Source organism: Peromyscus leucopus, chromosome 1, assembly GCF_004664715.2.
Source record: "Peromyscus leucopus breed LL Stock chromosome 1, UCI_PerLeu_2.1, whole genome shotgun sequence".
NCBI classification, from domain to species: domain Eukaryota; kingdom Metazoa; phylum Chordata; class Mammalia; order Rodentia; family Cricetidae; genus Peromyscus; species Peromyscus leucopus.
Genome location: NC_051063.1, coordinates 154,063,691 through 154,079,589, shown reverse-complemented (window position 1 = coordinate 154,079,589; position 15,899 = coordinate 154,063,691). Strand labels below are relative to the sequence as shown.

Below are 15,899 nucleotides of genomic sequence, written 5' to 3'. Positions count from 1 at the left end.
ACTCCTCCTTCATCAGGAGAGCCACCATTGGATAGTGGTGTGGTTTACATATGAAATGTTAGCCTGTGATAGTACACTTTTAATCCTAGCACTCTGGAGGCAGAGGCAGGGGGATCTCTTGTGAGTCTCAGGCCAGCCTGGTCTATATAGTGAGTTCCAGGCCAACCAGTGCTACACAGTAAGACCCTGTCTCAACATACAACACAAAACAAAGAAGAGTTTCCCCCACAGGTTCATGTGTCTGAACACTTGGTCCCCAGATGGGACATTGTTGGGAAGGGTTGTAGAACTCTTAGGAGGTGAGCCTTGTTGGAGAAAGGGTCGCTGGGGGAGGGACTTGAGCTCTTCTGTTTTCCTTTTCTTCCCAAGTATGGCTGCAGTGTGGGCAGCCAGCCTCCTGCTCCTGCCACCACACCTTCCTTGGCATGATGGACTGTATCTTTCTGCAACTGAAAGCCAACATAAGCTGCTTCTCCTTTCAGGGGCCTCCGTCAAGTGGTTTATCATGACAACGAGAAAGTCACAAAGACCGACTGTTCTAAGAGTTGCTAACACTGGCGGAGAGGCGCTGCCTTCCCAGTTCCTATCTTGGGGACCTCTGTGCATGTGCAGAGCACAGAAGTCAGCCCAGGCATGAAGCAGTCAGGGAAACAGCAGTGTGCCAGCACCTGGCCTTCCTTGGGAAGCCTCCCAGGCGGAGCTGCCCTCTTCTGGAGCCTGAGGTGCCCCAAAGGCTGCTGTTATGTGATGAGCATCCCTCATCTGAGAATCTGAAATCCAAATTGCTCCAAAATCTGAAACTTTTCAAGCATCAACCTGATGCTGCATGTTTAAAGTTCCACACTATTAACCTTTTGTTTCACATACAAAATTATCTAAAACACTAAGTAAAGTTATCTTCAAGCCTTGTATATATATACAAAGTGCCTCTGAAACATAAGATGTCTTGCTTAGACTTAAAACATTTCCAACATATCACATGTACATGGAAATATAACAAAGTCCAAAAATCGGAAATCCCAAACAGATGTAAACCCAAGCCTTGGGATATGAGATACCTTATCGGTACTAACCTGAGCCTCCAGAACCACAGATCAGCAGCCCAGTTCCAAATGAGCCATTCATCTGAGTAACTCAGGGAAGTCTCTGATGCTCCTGAGCAATGATAAAACTGATCGCTCACCTTCGTAGCAGTGTTTAGCAAACTGACAGTCCATGTCCTAGCATGAGCGTCTTTGGAGTCTGTGGTAGGCATGACTAATCAACTCTGACACTCAACATCCTCTTTCCTTTGCCTCCTGTTCTAGACAGCTGCTACCGAGTGCTATCCCGGAGCACATCAATTTCACATATTTCTTATTTGATCTCTATGTTGCATTTCATGAAACACCCACAAAGAACAGAAAGCAAGGGTGGCTGACCCACTTTCAAGCCAGAGCTGGGGAGACGGCTCAGGCAGTAAAGTAACTGCTGTGCAGACATGAGGACCTGAGTTCAGATCCCCGGAACCCACAAAAAAAGCCAGGCAGGCATAGTGGTGCATGCCTACAACCCCAGCGCTGCAGAGGCAGAGACAGGTGGGTCCCTGAAGTCCATTGGCCAGCCAATCTAGCTGAATTAATGACCCTGACTCAAAAAGAAAGAAACAAACAAAACAACAGAAGTGGAGGAGGCAGGAGCAATATCACCGTGGTTAAGAGTACTTGCTGCTCTTACAGAAGACCTGAGTTTGGTTCCCAGCATCATGTCAGTTGGCTTACAACTACACACACACACACACACACACACACACACACACACACACACACAAACTAATAAAATAAACCTTCAAAGAAAGTAAATGAAGGTGGAGAGTGATTAAGTAAGGTACCCTACATCGACCTTTAGCCTCCACACACATGTACATACACATGTACACCTACCTCATGCACACATTTACATACCCAATGCTAACAAATGTATACGCCAAAACAACTGAGAGGGGGGAGGGGGGAAGCAGAGGCAACAGAAGCAGAGTAAGTTCCCACAACTGTGAGGCACGGACTAAGGCAGAGAAAGACCCCCAGTATTATCCTTTCTCCATTTTCTCTCTTGCTGACAGCTGACGCCTGGGAGGGCTTCCAGCAGCCCACAGCACACAATCTCACAGCACCACCACCCCTAGACAGACCTAAAGGAGGCCAGGTGCCAGCCACAGACCTGCTGACCTCAAACCAAAGATACAGACAAGGTGGTACCAGCGCCCCCAGTGATGCGAGCCCTGGAATCCATCTCCACCGCCAGGGAGGCAGTGAGATGCGCTGAGGTGAACTGAAGGCAGTGGCTGCACCAGGTAAAAAGTCTCACACAGGCTCCACTCCTCACGGAGCCCCCATTTCCCCATCTGTAAAATGGGAAATCTATTACCTACTTCCTAGGGGCAGAGGAATCTACATGAGAAAATCACCAAAGGGAAATATGAACTTACCTACAACCTGGATGATCTGGGCCAGGAGCACGCCATCAGTCACATCTTGCTGGAGGTCCTTGATGAGGCGTTTGTGGCCAGATTTGGCGAGGTAATGATTGGCCCAATCGGTGTAGATCTGCAAAAAAAAGCACACAGACAACTTCAGGAATCTGGGCAGAGCCCACTGCAGGGTCTGAGGCAGCTTCTGGGACCCATGCTTGGGTGCCACAGTCACTGTCCTGCTGGCACGGTCGAGCTGGAGAACTTCAGAGTTGCCAGAGCCATTAACATTCAGTGCATTGTGCTGGCTAGGCATTCGGCTAGCTGCAACAGTCCTCGTCTATTGAGAAAGCTGTGTCAGGGCCCGGGGAAAAGCTACAGAGGGTGTCAAAACACGCAGAGACCTGAATAGGCCAGGGGACAAGGAACCAACAGTTTGCTCCAGACGGCTTTGAGACGCAAGTGGGGCCTCTCTTACCCCTTCTCAACTTTTCACTTTATAGAGAAAACGTATGGGGAGGTTACCACCCAATAGGCATCTCTGAACGGGCCATTTTAGGGCAAGGAGGGCTATTGAGTAAGCAGAGTTCTCAGGAGCCTAGCTCCCTTGTAAAGCAGCCAAGAGGGAAACACAGAGTCCTACCATCACACACGTGGAAGTGGAGCTAATTATGGCCTCACCATCACTGAAGATTTAACCAGGTCAATTAAAAGCCAGCCATCATTTTTACTGTCATGATTCTGTAAATAAAACCCAACTAATTCCAATACCTGCTGTGGGGCTTTTCTCCCTGGAGAGATAATGTCAGACTTCACAAAGGACCAGCCACAAAAGTATGAGTGTACCAATTCTAACTTGGAGAAGCAGCAAATTTATTGGGCTTGCTTACAGAACACGGGTGACCTCAAAGCAGTCACAAGTGTGATAAGGCTCATCTCAGCATGATGACCACTTCCCCATGGCTGCATCTCTCTCCTTGAATTAATTTTTCTGCAGATTATACATTTTAGCACCTCCCTTCGCCAGGCAGTCATAGGCAATCATGGCAGAATTATATACATCTGGCCAGGAGGTATAAGACGAGGAGCAGCTGGAATCTCAGTGGAGGGTCCAAAGATTCTCTCTACCCACTCCTTCTATAGACGAATGTCAGCAAACAGTAGAGTCGATCTTATGGGGCTCCTGTGAGTAACACAGGCTGCTCCCAAGAGATGAGAGCTGTTATGCTCAGGGGAGCACTCTACAACATCTTTAAATACATCAGTGTGCACAGGGGTCCAGAAAGCAGAAGCTGGGGGACCCATGGGAAAGCAGATCTCTTGGGGAGCTCAGAACACCTGCTTTTCTATGTCACAGACTCATCAGAGCAAAAGAATATTATCTTCTAAGTGGGGAAGTAAAGAAAACTCATCCAAAGCCAGAAAAGACCCCCAACCATTACCCCAATGATTTAGAGAGCTATGTTTATTTCTGAGCTTGTATGAGAATGTGGGGAGGGGATGGACATACAAGCTCTTGCAGATCTCCCATCTTTCTCAATGACATGAATGACTACCCAAAAGAAAGGACAACATCCTCCCAACTGGTCTGATGCTTTCTCCCTCCACCAGTAGGCCTGACCAAGAGTTCAAAAAACTTACAGGGTAGAACCTCGACTGGCCCTGGCCTCTGACCCCCATCTTTGACCTAAGGAAGCCTCACTTTGTTGGGGGTGCTGTTCTTAAGGCTTCTGGGGGAAACTGAGGTACAGCCTTTGTGGAGAGGCAGCATCTCCAGCTGCTGAACCCCAGACAGTGAGACCCTTGTCCCAAGAAGCAACAAGACTGCTCAGTCTGGTTCAAGGTGAGAGAAGCCATTTCTTTCTCTACTGCTCACCAGACACTCCGTCTTCCATTAGGAGAACCATATGCAGACCAGAGAGAGGCTCCAGGAACCTTCTATTTAACAGCTTGGGTACCAGCTCTTACATCCATGTTTGACTCCTCCCCAGACTGCTAAATTATCCAAGACCAGAGAGAGAGAGAGAGCTGGTAAAGAAAGAGACCTTTCACTTTCTTGGTTTTTGTTTTGTTTTCAGTTAGCTAAGGCTGGACTCAAACTGTCTATGTAGCCAAGGATGACCTTGAACTTCTGATCCTCCTGCTCAGTAGTATGATGGCAAGTGTTCATCACCATACATGCTGTTATATAGTTCTGGGCAGCAAACCCAGGACTTCATACATGCTAGACAAGCAGTTTACCAATTGAGCTACATTTCCAGGTTCATCTTCAATTCATATAATTCAATTCAATAAATTCAGAGAAAACTAAGGGATTGAAATACCACAGTGGCAGTTAAAATGGGCAGACTAAAATTTGAGCAGTTAATAAATGAAATTATTCAGAGGGAGAGATGAAGAAAAACATGAAAAGGAAAGGAGATGGACCTGGGTTCCAGTCCCAGTTATTGAAGGCAACTCTAAGGAAGAGACCTGGGTCTGTTGAATTCAGTGATGCTCCACAAGTCAGAACAACAGCACAGGGCAGACAGAACGCTGGATAGCAGGGAGCCACCAAACCCATCTGAGAAGTTTGCTTGTCTGTGAGATGAGACCAGTACTGTGCTTCCTGGCCATGGTGGGTACTAAACCAACCAATCAATGCATCTGAAGGCAAGTTCTGGTTTTTTGTTTGGAGACAAGAACAGGGTCTCTCTACATAGCCCTGGCTGTCCTGGAACTCACTCTGTAGACCAGGCTGGCCTTGACTTCACAGAGATCTGCCTGCCTCTGCCTCTGCCTCTCGAGTGCTGGGATTAAAGGTGTGCACCATGAGAACCCGCTGAAGACAAGTTCTCTTCCAAAAAATTGGAGCTTAACAAATCTCAGCCAAGACAACGCAGTGCCTGCTACACTTGAAGCCTCCCCTAACCATGCTCCATATACGAACTCAGCCAAGCCTCTACATTGTCTACATTCTGTGGTGTCGACATGATTGCAGGAACCACTTGTCAGTGGAGAAAACCGAAGTGTAGAAAGGTAAAATACTTTGTTAAGGTCATCATAGGTGGCAGGGCCAGGAGGGGACCCACACTGAGTTGTCCTAGCCTCCCCTACACATTCGTCACATAGACTGAGTAGTCTATGTGAGGTCATTCATCCCATGACACCCCATAAGCTCATTCCTCTAGTCAGTTATACCGAAAGAATTCAAATTCAAAACCAAGTCAAGACCCAAGTCTGGCTCTTTGCTTTGCTACCTGAATGCCATGGAGTAAGTCACCCAACCTTTCTGAGCTTCCATTTATTTACCAAAACTGAAACCTTGAACTGGATCCAAGGTAAACCCTTCCTTATGTTGACTTTTCTCAGGCATTTTGTCACAGTGATGGAAAGATGACGGGCACATTTGCCAGCCAAGAAGGCCAGTACCTTCAGGAATCTCTCAAAACTCAGAGGCATCTCGCCAGCCATGTGAGAGAGACCACTGTAAAATACAGAAATTTAAAGTCATGTGCCCAAGGACGCAGCTGAGTGAGAAGCCCACCTGTGTCCCTCCCTAGGTGGCTACAGTTCTTCAAAGTAGGCATGCTGTTTAGAAAGCCAAGCCCTTATGTGACTCCACACATTCCAGTGGGAAGACAGGGTCAGGTCACCTTCTTTCCAGGAGTGTATATACATATGTGCACACATACATGCATACGTACATGCATGCATATACAGGGTGGAGACATAGAGAGACTATGCAAGTATCAGGTAAACTTTTAATAGGCAAAGTGGACAAAAACGACCCTCCCTACTCCAAAATAAGAATTCTTACCGCTCATATAATCCCAGAAGTCCTAGTAAGGCTGTGGGTTTGAGGCCAGTCTGGGCTACATAGCAAGTTCAAGGCCAGTGTCCTAGTCTGTTATTGTGATAAAGACATTAACCAAAAGCAACTTGGAAAGGAAGGGGTTTTTTAAGCTTATGGGTCACAGTCCATCATCAGGGAAGCCAGGGCAGGAATCTGGAGGTAGGAACTGAAGAAACAGAGAAATGATGCTCACCAGCTTGCTCCTCATGGCTTGCTTAGCTTGCTTTCTATACCATCCACGACCGCATACCCAGGGCAGCACTGCTCCCCATGGGTGGGGCCCTTCCACATCAATCACTAATCAAGACTATGTCCCACAAACTTGCCTACAGGTCAATCTGATGGAAGTACTTTCTCAATTACAGTTCCTTCTTCTCAGGTGGCACTAGCTTGTGTCACATTGATGGGGAAAAAAAGGCAATGCAAAAAACAAAAACAAACAACAAACAAAAACCTCACTCAACAACAACTAACCAACACAAGCTGTATAGTGAGCCCCTGACTCAAAAAGAAAAAAAAAATATCAAGGGCTGGCAGAGGGACGGTTCAGTGGGAGAGCGCTTACCTAGCAGGTGTAAAGCCCTGGGTTTGATCCTCAACCCTGTAAAACCAAACCCAAAGCTCTCCTGTGAGCTTTAACCTCCCTGGCAGTACAGTGCTGTGCTGAGTTCACCCCAGCCTGCTCAAAGCAGCTCCCCACTTCCCAGCAAAAGTAAACTTTCCACATTATCACTCAATATATTTCATGCGCCCACTCTTCCCAGAACACCCTCAACCCTCCAAGGGGAATGGGGGACAGTGTACATGTGGAAAGGTACACTACAGACCCTTGGGATCTGACCAAGTTGCCTCTGGCTCAAGGCAAGTTAATTCCTAATAATCTTTCATTCCTTGGTGTCTGAGTTATTTTCCTATTGCTGTGAAGAGACACCATGACCAAGGCAACTTATTTAATTGGAGGCTTGCTTACAATTTCAGAGGGTAAGCCCATGACCATCATGACGAGGGGCAGGGCAGCAGGCAGGCAGGTAAGGCACAGAAACAGTAGCTGAGGGCTTACATCTGATCCACAGGTGGAAGTAGAGAGACTAGGCTTGGCCTGCATTTCTGAAACCTCAAAGCCCACCCCCAGTGACACGCCTCCTAATCCTTCCCAAAAGTTTACAGTTTTACCAATTAGGGGCCAAGCATTCAAATATACGAGCCCATGGGGGCTATTCTCACACAAACCACCACACTCAGCTTCGTCACCCATAAAATGGGGACTATATCAAATACACTATAAGGTGGTACTGGCAAGTCGTGGTCCAGACTAATGCCAGCTGGGCACCTGTTTCTGTTAGTAAAGTCATGGGACATAGCCACATCCTTTTGTGGTCTCTGGCTGCTTTCATGGCACTAAAGCAATGCCGAGCAGTTGTGACAGAGATCTCTGGCCCGCAAACCCTCAAATATTTGCATCTGACTCTTCCTAATAGTCTGCCAGTCTGTGCTCCCACAAGCCAGTGAGCTGACATGCCTGCACTGAGGAGGCGGTCTGCGGCAATCACTACCATCCACCCCAGGAAAACTCATCAGCTCTCCTGCCTCCACTCTGCTGCTGCTTCCCCAGCTCGGGGGCTCCCTGGCTCAACTCCAGGGCCTGCCCTTCCATAAAATTGCTCTTCGTTTCCAGATCCAACCCTCAAGTTCCCAGCACCAGATGTGGGCAACCACCATATCTGGCCCATCTTCGCATGTCTGGCAGAGCCTCTCAGAGAAGTTGGCACATGGCAGAAGGCCATTATGTGCCTGCTGGGTCAAGCTGAATGGAATGAAAAAGAGCAGGCCTTGGGAAGATGATTACCCATGAAAACGAAGGATAAGGGTTCTTGGTGAGTCTTCAAACCAGAATTTCTTTATAAATTAAAAAGAGATAAGGGGGCTGGAAAGATGGCTCAGAGATTAAGAGCACTGGCTGCTCTTCCAGAGGATGGAGTAGGGTAGGGGGCATTCAATTCCCAACACCCACATAGTGACTTACAACCATCTGCTACTCAACTCCAGTTCCAGGGAATCCAGTCCTCTCTTCTGGCCTTTGCAGGCTCTGCATGCAAATAGTGCATATATATACATGTAGGCAAAGCACACAGGTACATTAAAAAATGTTTTTTTTTTTAAAGAGAGCGGGTATAATGGTTTTTCTTGGTTGTCAACTTTACTACATCTGGAATTGACCAAAACCCAAGTAGCTGGGTACACCTGTGAGGGATTTTCCTTGATTGAATCACTTGAAGTGGCAAGTCCTATCCCAAATCTGAATCTTTTGAGGTGACAAGGTCACCTTTGATCTGGGCCACACCTCCTGGTGACAGCCTATATAAGGACAAGGAAGAAGGATGCCTTTGCTCTTTGCCTGCTTGTCCTCACTCAACAGGCAAGTAAGTCCCTTCCATCAGTGGCATTAGAGCCTATTTTTTAGTCTTTGGGATCCCAGCACACCCTTCCTCCTGGAGTGAACAACTGCGTGGTTCTTGGACTTTCTATCAGGAGACAGCCATTGTTGGAATAGTTGAACCTTATCCTGTAAGCTACTCAAATAAATTGTATGTATAGATAGATGATACATGATGATAGATAGATAGATAGATAGATAGATAGATAGATAGATAGATAGATAAAGATAGATTTATTGAAGGGACACTGGCCCACTTGAGCATGTGGCTCTGGCAGGCCTTGCTCTTCTCCCCATTCCTAAAAACATTAGATTATATTCCTAAAGATAGTCACTAAGGTCTATTCTCTTACTTGGTTCCTTCTTCCTCCTGAGGCTGACTTTACCAAAGTCCAGCAATCAAAAGTGCCACCCCGCCCCCTTTGGTTCACCTAATTAACATGCCCAATTAAAATTAAACACCTCATCCTAACGCAGGGTTTCCTCCTTTACCTTTATAAACCACCATTTGCCTATGGGCCACATCTGTCTTCCCTGTATCCAGAGGCAGTCCTTTGCCCTCCAGGACAAATACCCCTTCCTACTTTCTCTTGCCCCCTTCCCCTATACCACAGCACCCCAGCCTATTCTAACACAGACCTCCCCTTCTCCCCCTCTTAAAAAAAGTACACCTGCGAGGTCATTTGCTGTTGTTTTTCTGCCTGAGTCAGAAAGCAGCCACTTTAACTTTTCCTTCCCACCTAATAAAGGATCTGTTTGTGAAAACAGGTGATAAGGTGTGTTTGTGCCTAATCTGGGGTCCAGAAGGAAGCCCCCGCTGTGTGGGGTTCTCCTTCATTTATTCTATCAGTTCTGTTTCTCTAGAGAACCCTGACTAATAGAGCAGGAAAATTAACTATCCCATTCAAGCTTAACCATCAGGACAATCTAACACGGATCCTTGATAATTTGGAATTTCCCTTCCTCTCCTATTCCTAGCTCTTGGCTTTGGAAGACATGAACCACTCAGATTTATTTTTAAAGTCAGCTGCCGTAGGCCATGCTAAGTGTGGCCATAAACTCAGCCCCATCTCCTTTACTTGATGTCTCTGTCAATCACATAAATGACACAGGCTTCCAAGGGACACTGTGCTCACTAGTTTCTATGTCAACTAGACACAGCTAGAGTCATCTGAGAGGAGGGAACCTCAACTGACAAAATGCTTCCATAAGATCTGGCTGTAGTCGGGCTGTGGTGGTGCATGCCTTTAATCCCAGCACTCAGGAAGGCAAAGGCAGGCTGATCTCTGTGAGTTCGAGGCTTGCCTGGTCTACAGAGTGAGTTCCAGAACAGCCAGACCTACAAAGAGAAACCCTGTCTCAAAAACAAAACAAAACAAAACAAAAATCAGGCAAGCCTGTAGAGCATTCTCTTAATTAGTGATGGATGTGAGAGGTCCAGCATTGTGGATTGGGACACCCCTCCTCCACGGCTTTGGCCTTTGAGTTCTGGCCCTGACTTCCTTCAGTGAACAGTGATGTCGAAGTGACAGCGGAATAAACCCTTCCCCCCACAACTTGCCTTTGGTAACGGTGTTTAATCATAGCAGTAGAGACCCTAACTATTCATCCTTGATCCACTCTTCAGCTTCAGCAATTCTGCAACGGTGGTTTAAAGTGTCTTTGAAAGTTTTCAAGGCAGAGTGAGAGCCTAAGGCTTGGGTAGTTAAAGCATGACTCCAAGGCTCTCATTCTCCCAATTATGGGGACTTGGAGACCACTGCTGCTTTGTGTAGACACTCAATGATCCTTGTTTTGCCCCAAGAGGGTAACTGTGAGTTTTCAACACAGCACAATTTTAGTGGAGAAAGAACAAAAGCACCATCCCAAGTTGGATTTCAAATCACCAAACCAGTCCAAGGTAAAAATGGCTCCAGGACAGTCTCACCCCGAACCCGCATCACTCCCCGATGTCACTGACCTCCATTTTCCCCAACCCCTCTACCCAATGCTTCTGTGTGCACACGTGATGTTCCTAGAGAAGCCGCTGTTAAAGTAAATAGGAGGGGAAGGGGAAGAAGAAGGCCCAGGCAGCAAATAGGGGCTTTCTACAGACCCTGGCAAGATTCCAGAGTGCCACGTTCAGTTGCCTCTCGCTCTATATCAGTCCCCGTCACTGGAGTTGAAACCCAAAGGGGAGGTTTTTGACAATCAGTGAAGTAAGGATCTGATTACCAGACAACGCCGACACTGTGCTGAACCAAGTGGGGGGGAGTTAATAATGTCTCCAAGTTTGGACTGCAATTTGCTCTCAAATGAGAGGAGGCCATTCTGTAATGAGGAATCCCACAGGGGGGAAAAGCTGCCCCAGCAGAGCTAGAATGGAGGCATAGAAAGCAGGCTAGAAATACAGGCTGGGGCATCAGACAGAAGGCAGGGTACCAAAAGAGCCATTCCTGGGGAACTAGGGTAAGCGGTGTCTTGGAAGGAAATGCCAACACTGAGATTGGTGATGGGATGAAGCAGTCATTTGGCATCTGCAGCTGCTTCTTGTGTGTTCATTGTAAAGGGGATGCTACCGTCTGGCTTTGAGTCAAGACTTGGGTCATGCCATCAAGATAACATCCCGAGCACCGTGTAGTCAAATGTCTTGGCTCTGATTACTCAGTGCTACAAAAATGACACCATACCAGCTGACGGGGTGTTCTCACTGTTTTTGACTATAGCAAGGTCAGAGCTTCCTCAGTGGATGCCAGCTTGAAGGAGATAAAAATCCACATTTGTTTTCCCAGATAAGGGTGGCATATGCATTTCTGCATCGCCAGCCAAACAGTGAAAGGGGCTGAGCACAGAGAAGCAAAATCTTCTGTTTGGGGCTGCACAGCACAGTGGAGCTGGGGCAGAACACGAGCTCTGCACCTCGGTTGTTCATTAGAGTTCACTTCTGCCCAGGGTCCTCAGAGTTCCCTATGGCCAATCTCCACTCCCATCTTTGGCATGGGATACATCGCTCTAGTCTCAAAGGGAACGCCTGCAGCCTCATGTCTACGTGTGGACCAGGCCGAGCTACGTTTAGTGGATCTTGTCTCCTGTGGGCCTCAGTGTCCCTCACAGTTCAGCTGGCACACAGGTGCCTTAAATACGAGATGAGATCACACAGTGTCAGTGTCTGGCACAATGTACTAAAATAAAACTGTTGTTAATACTCAAGTTAAACACCAAGCTTTAGAGGAAATGTCATTTCTGGTGGCAGAAAGAGGCCACTCTTTTCAGAGCCTTGCATTTTTAAGTTATTCAATTGGCAATCTTTCCAAGGAGATTGCACTGCGATCTATAACAGAGCCTGCTTTTCATTGCTACAACTTCCTCTTCTCTTGGCCGCCCAGGGGCATCACTATGAACACAAGGCTGTTGTGATGTACCCAGGGATGCCCCTCGGGCCACTACATCAGATGAACGCTCCTTTAAAGATTTTTAAACACCATGCATCTCTAGCAGCCTGGTAAGTAGAGGTCTAGCACCCCAGCAGTGGGAAGGCAGAAGCAGAAGACAATTTGAGGCTAGCCTGGGCTATATCGTGGCCTATCTCAAAAAAAAAAGAGCAGGGATTGTTCAATGTCTTGACATGACTTAGCCTCAAGGAAAACACATAGGTGTGGGGGGACCTTCTGGACCTTTGTGCTGATTTCAAGTTAGAAAGACTTGGCTCCTCCAGCGAGAGGACACTACCAGAAAGCTGGACTGCAGAAGCCCTGAGATGTGACTGGGTTCTCTGTACCCCCTGATGTGAGCACAGGTGTACCCTACTGCCAGCCGCTGAATCGTGCCAGCAAATAGCATGGGCATGGAACCCTGTCTGGACTCAGAAGGCAGCAGGTATAGGGGGCCACCCACCGGCTCCCTCCCTTCTCACCTGCGGCAATCTTGCCTACATCACCACCAGATTTATTTATGCTCCCCAATACCCACCACCACACATGCCTTACTTCCCAAGGGACCTGCACGCGAACACATCGAGCAAGGCACTGGAGTGGCATGGCTGTTCGCTAATGCCAACTCTAGTCTTGCCCCCCAAAGCTGGGCTCTACCTCTGAGCGCTGCACGTGTGCCTTGGTGCATTGAGCAAACACTTCCTGAACCGCTAAACTGTGTGGGGTGCTGCTCTGACTGCCATATGCAAGTTAACTGCCATCAGGTTTCAAATATGCCTCAACGACTTCCTAGCAGGGTGATCCTCCATGATAATTATGGAGTTTTCTCACCAGTAAAATGGGTCAACTCCCTATCTGGGTTACTATGAGGTCATGAGCCCATTTACTGGTTCCTGGTTCCTAGTATAGGCTGACTGTGCTCTCTGTGAGCATAATGACCAGGAAGAAAGTGGATGACACCATATGGACACTGGGCAAGCAAGGGATTCCTTTGTTCTCATCTCACCTTTGAGGGAGGTATCATTTCTCCCAAACTGAGACACTAAGAGCTTGTGGCAGTGACCCTTCATTGTCAACTCCACTGATTTGGAATCACCTAGTAGATGCCTGTGAAGGTCTTTCCAAGGGTAATTAACTGAGGAAGGAAAATTAACCCTGAATGTGAGCAACACCATCCTACGGACTGGAGTTTTGGACTGAATGAAAAGGGGGGAAAGAAGAAAGCAAGCTGAGCATCTGCACCTGTGACCCTCTGCTTCCTCACTGTGGATGTGATGCGACCAGCCGCTCACAGTCCCACCGTCACGACTTCCCATGAAAACACAGGTCAAAAGAGACCCTTCTTTCACGCTGCTTTTTGTCTGGGTCTTTCATTTCACTGATGAGAAAAACTACTAGTATAGAAGTCAAAGCATTTCCCCAGAGCTGAAGAAAGTGGGCAGTGGTGGCTGTGGTGCCTAAGGGCACTGCACCATTTGTGAGGGGCTCACACTGAATGCACAAGGCGCCACAGAGGGTCACAAGTCACGGCAGTGTGGGAAAAGCCGTGAGAGGGGATGTTTGCACAATAGCCATCACAGTGCCACCGCCCGTCCCTGGGAAAGGGGCTGGACACTTGTCACCGGCTACTGACAGACCTACCTTCACAGGGACGCTGACACTTTCCCATGTCACCACGGAACCAAGCAAACAAAATTTCACAACAGCATTCGGAGAACAAAAATAAATATGCCAATGTAACACATGTCACCTTTGTAGGGTTGTGCTCAGGGGTAAAGTCCCCCTTGTTCTTCCAGTCTGTAGGGCCAGGCCTGACTTGGGACCCTGTGCAGAGAACGCTGGGGTTGGGCCTGGGAACAGCCCGGAGACACACAATGGCGGCATTGTATGCTGGGAACATGAATAAGCTACAGGTGGGTGTGCACAGCAATGCCAGAAGTTTTGAAACCCTGCCTTCGGAAAGAAAGGGGGAAAAAAGCCAGGCTGCTGAAGGTGTTGGAAGGGACTGGCCACATCCTAGGGATGAGCATGTAGGTGTCTGCTTCCTCCACACCCCAGCTAATCCACACACAATGTCCAGGATCATCCTCCCTACACCCTGCTCTCCCACAGCACATGATGCTCTGCCCCACTCACTCACCTGAGCACTGCCACCCACCCATGTGCTGGTGGCACGTGCCTCTACCCAAGGTCTACTGAGTGCCAGTCATGACTGTGGTCTCATAGGCAACCTTCCCCACTGCAGTAGCAGCAGCGGGCAGGCAGTCTTCCTAGTTGGCTAGTCCAAGCTTTCCAAAGTCTAAAATATTTCCTGGCTCACAGCAGGAGCTCCCTAAATTGATGTTGAGTAAGTAACTGCTCATGTATCTCATCCGTGGTGGTCAGTCTTCATCAGCTTGACTGGGGTTGGGATCACTGTGAAAACACACCTTTGTGTGTCTCTGTGAAGGAGTTTTCAGAATGGTTTAGATGAAGAGGGAAGACTGCTCTGAATATGAGCAGCATTATTCCACGGGCTGGGGTCCTAGACTGAATACTAAAGAGACTGTGAGCTGAGCACCATCAATTACTCTGTGCTTCTTGACTGTGGATACAATGTGTCCAACTGCCTCCTGCTCCGGCAAGTGAGCTGTATCTCCAATTGTGAGCCCAAATACATGCTTTCTCTCTGAAACTGTTTCTGCCAGGTACTTTGTCTCAGTGATAGGAAAAGTAACAAGGATAAAACCCGAAGAAAACAACAAACAGGCTCTGAAAGGTCAGGTTCAATCCAGTCACACAGCCAGTCCCAAGTAAAACCCTGGGTAACCCCGGAGGTCCTAAAGAGTCTCCCAAGGGCCTCCTGGGAAGGTCAAAGAAGGCCACATAACGATGGATACTGGAATTCTTACTGGACATTTCTGAATAAGGTCCCTCATCAACCTTAGGATGCAGATATGAACAACAAATTCCAGCAGCTCCAAGAGAGCCGGTGTTGGTACCAAATAGAACTTCCCAAGTACAGGCTCTCTCCTCCTACATCCACAGGGTATGGAGGTGTTAGGAAGATTCTTTCTCATCCCCTATTGTGATGTGAAGGGTGGGATCAAGTCCTCCCAGCAGGTGGCTAGGGCAGCTGTAGACAGCAGCATAATCCTCCCTTTAACAACAAACATCAATGGACCCATCTGGCAGGGCAGCCACACCTAAGGGTGGTGAGAACCCAGACACGATGCAGACCTCTCTGGCTGCTCCCAGCCTTGTTAGGCAGGAGGCTAGCTCTGGGAGGGACTGACCAATGAGACTCCAAAAAGGAGATCTAAGGAACACTAGGAGACAGCAGTGGACTCCAGCTAGGTCAGCTCACACTGGCTTCTGGGACTTCCTTCCTCATGAGGAGAGCAGGTGCAGAGCGCTGCTTTCCCGCTAGGGAACTTTGCAGCCACAGGCACACTTCAACCCCTACATAGGGCCTTAGACTTTATACACTGACTTGGGCTGAATTCTAGGCAAAATGGGCTTCCAGGAAGAATATGCCCCTTTACTTAGAAGTACCTGGAAGAGACACGTGGGAGAGGCCATCAGGGATAGGAGATATAAGTCCCAAGCCCACCAGACCACCACTGCTAGAGATGGCTCAGTGGTTAAGAGTACTTGTTGCTCTCGCAGAGGACTCAGGTTTGGTTCCCAGCTCCCACATGGCAGCTCACAACCACCCTTAATGCCAGTTCCAGGGGACCCAGCACCTTCTTCTGGCCTGCATGGGCTCTCAGTGCATGCAGACAAAACATC

General features: G+C 48.1%; 1 protein-coding gene across 11 annotated transcripts in view; it reads right to left on the bottom strand.

Moving 5' to 3' along the window:
* The window catches only part of Nav2 (neuron navigator 2), a 362,047-nt gene that overhangs the window by 239,284 nt on the left and 106,864 nt on the right, over nucleotides 1-15,899 (bottom strand). For all 11 annotated transcript variants that reach the window (XM_028880150.2, XM_028880151.2, XM_028880152.2 and 8 more), the window contains exon 2: nucleotides 2,468-2,585. In XM_028880150.2, the coding sequence (XP_028735983.1) occupies nucleotides 2,468-2,585 (118 nt within the window). The remainder of the gene's footprint in view (nucleotides 1-2,467; nucleotides 2,586-15,899) is intronic.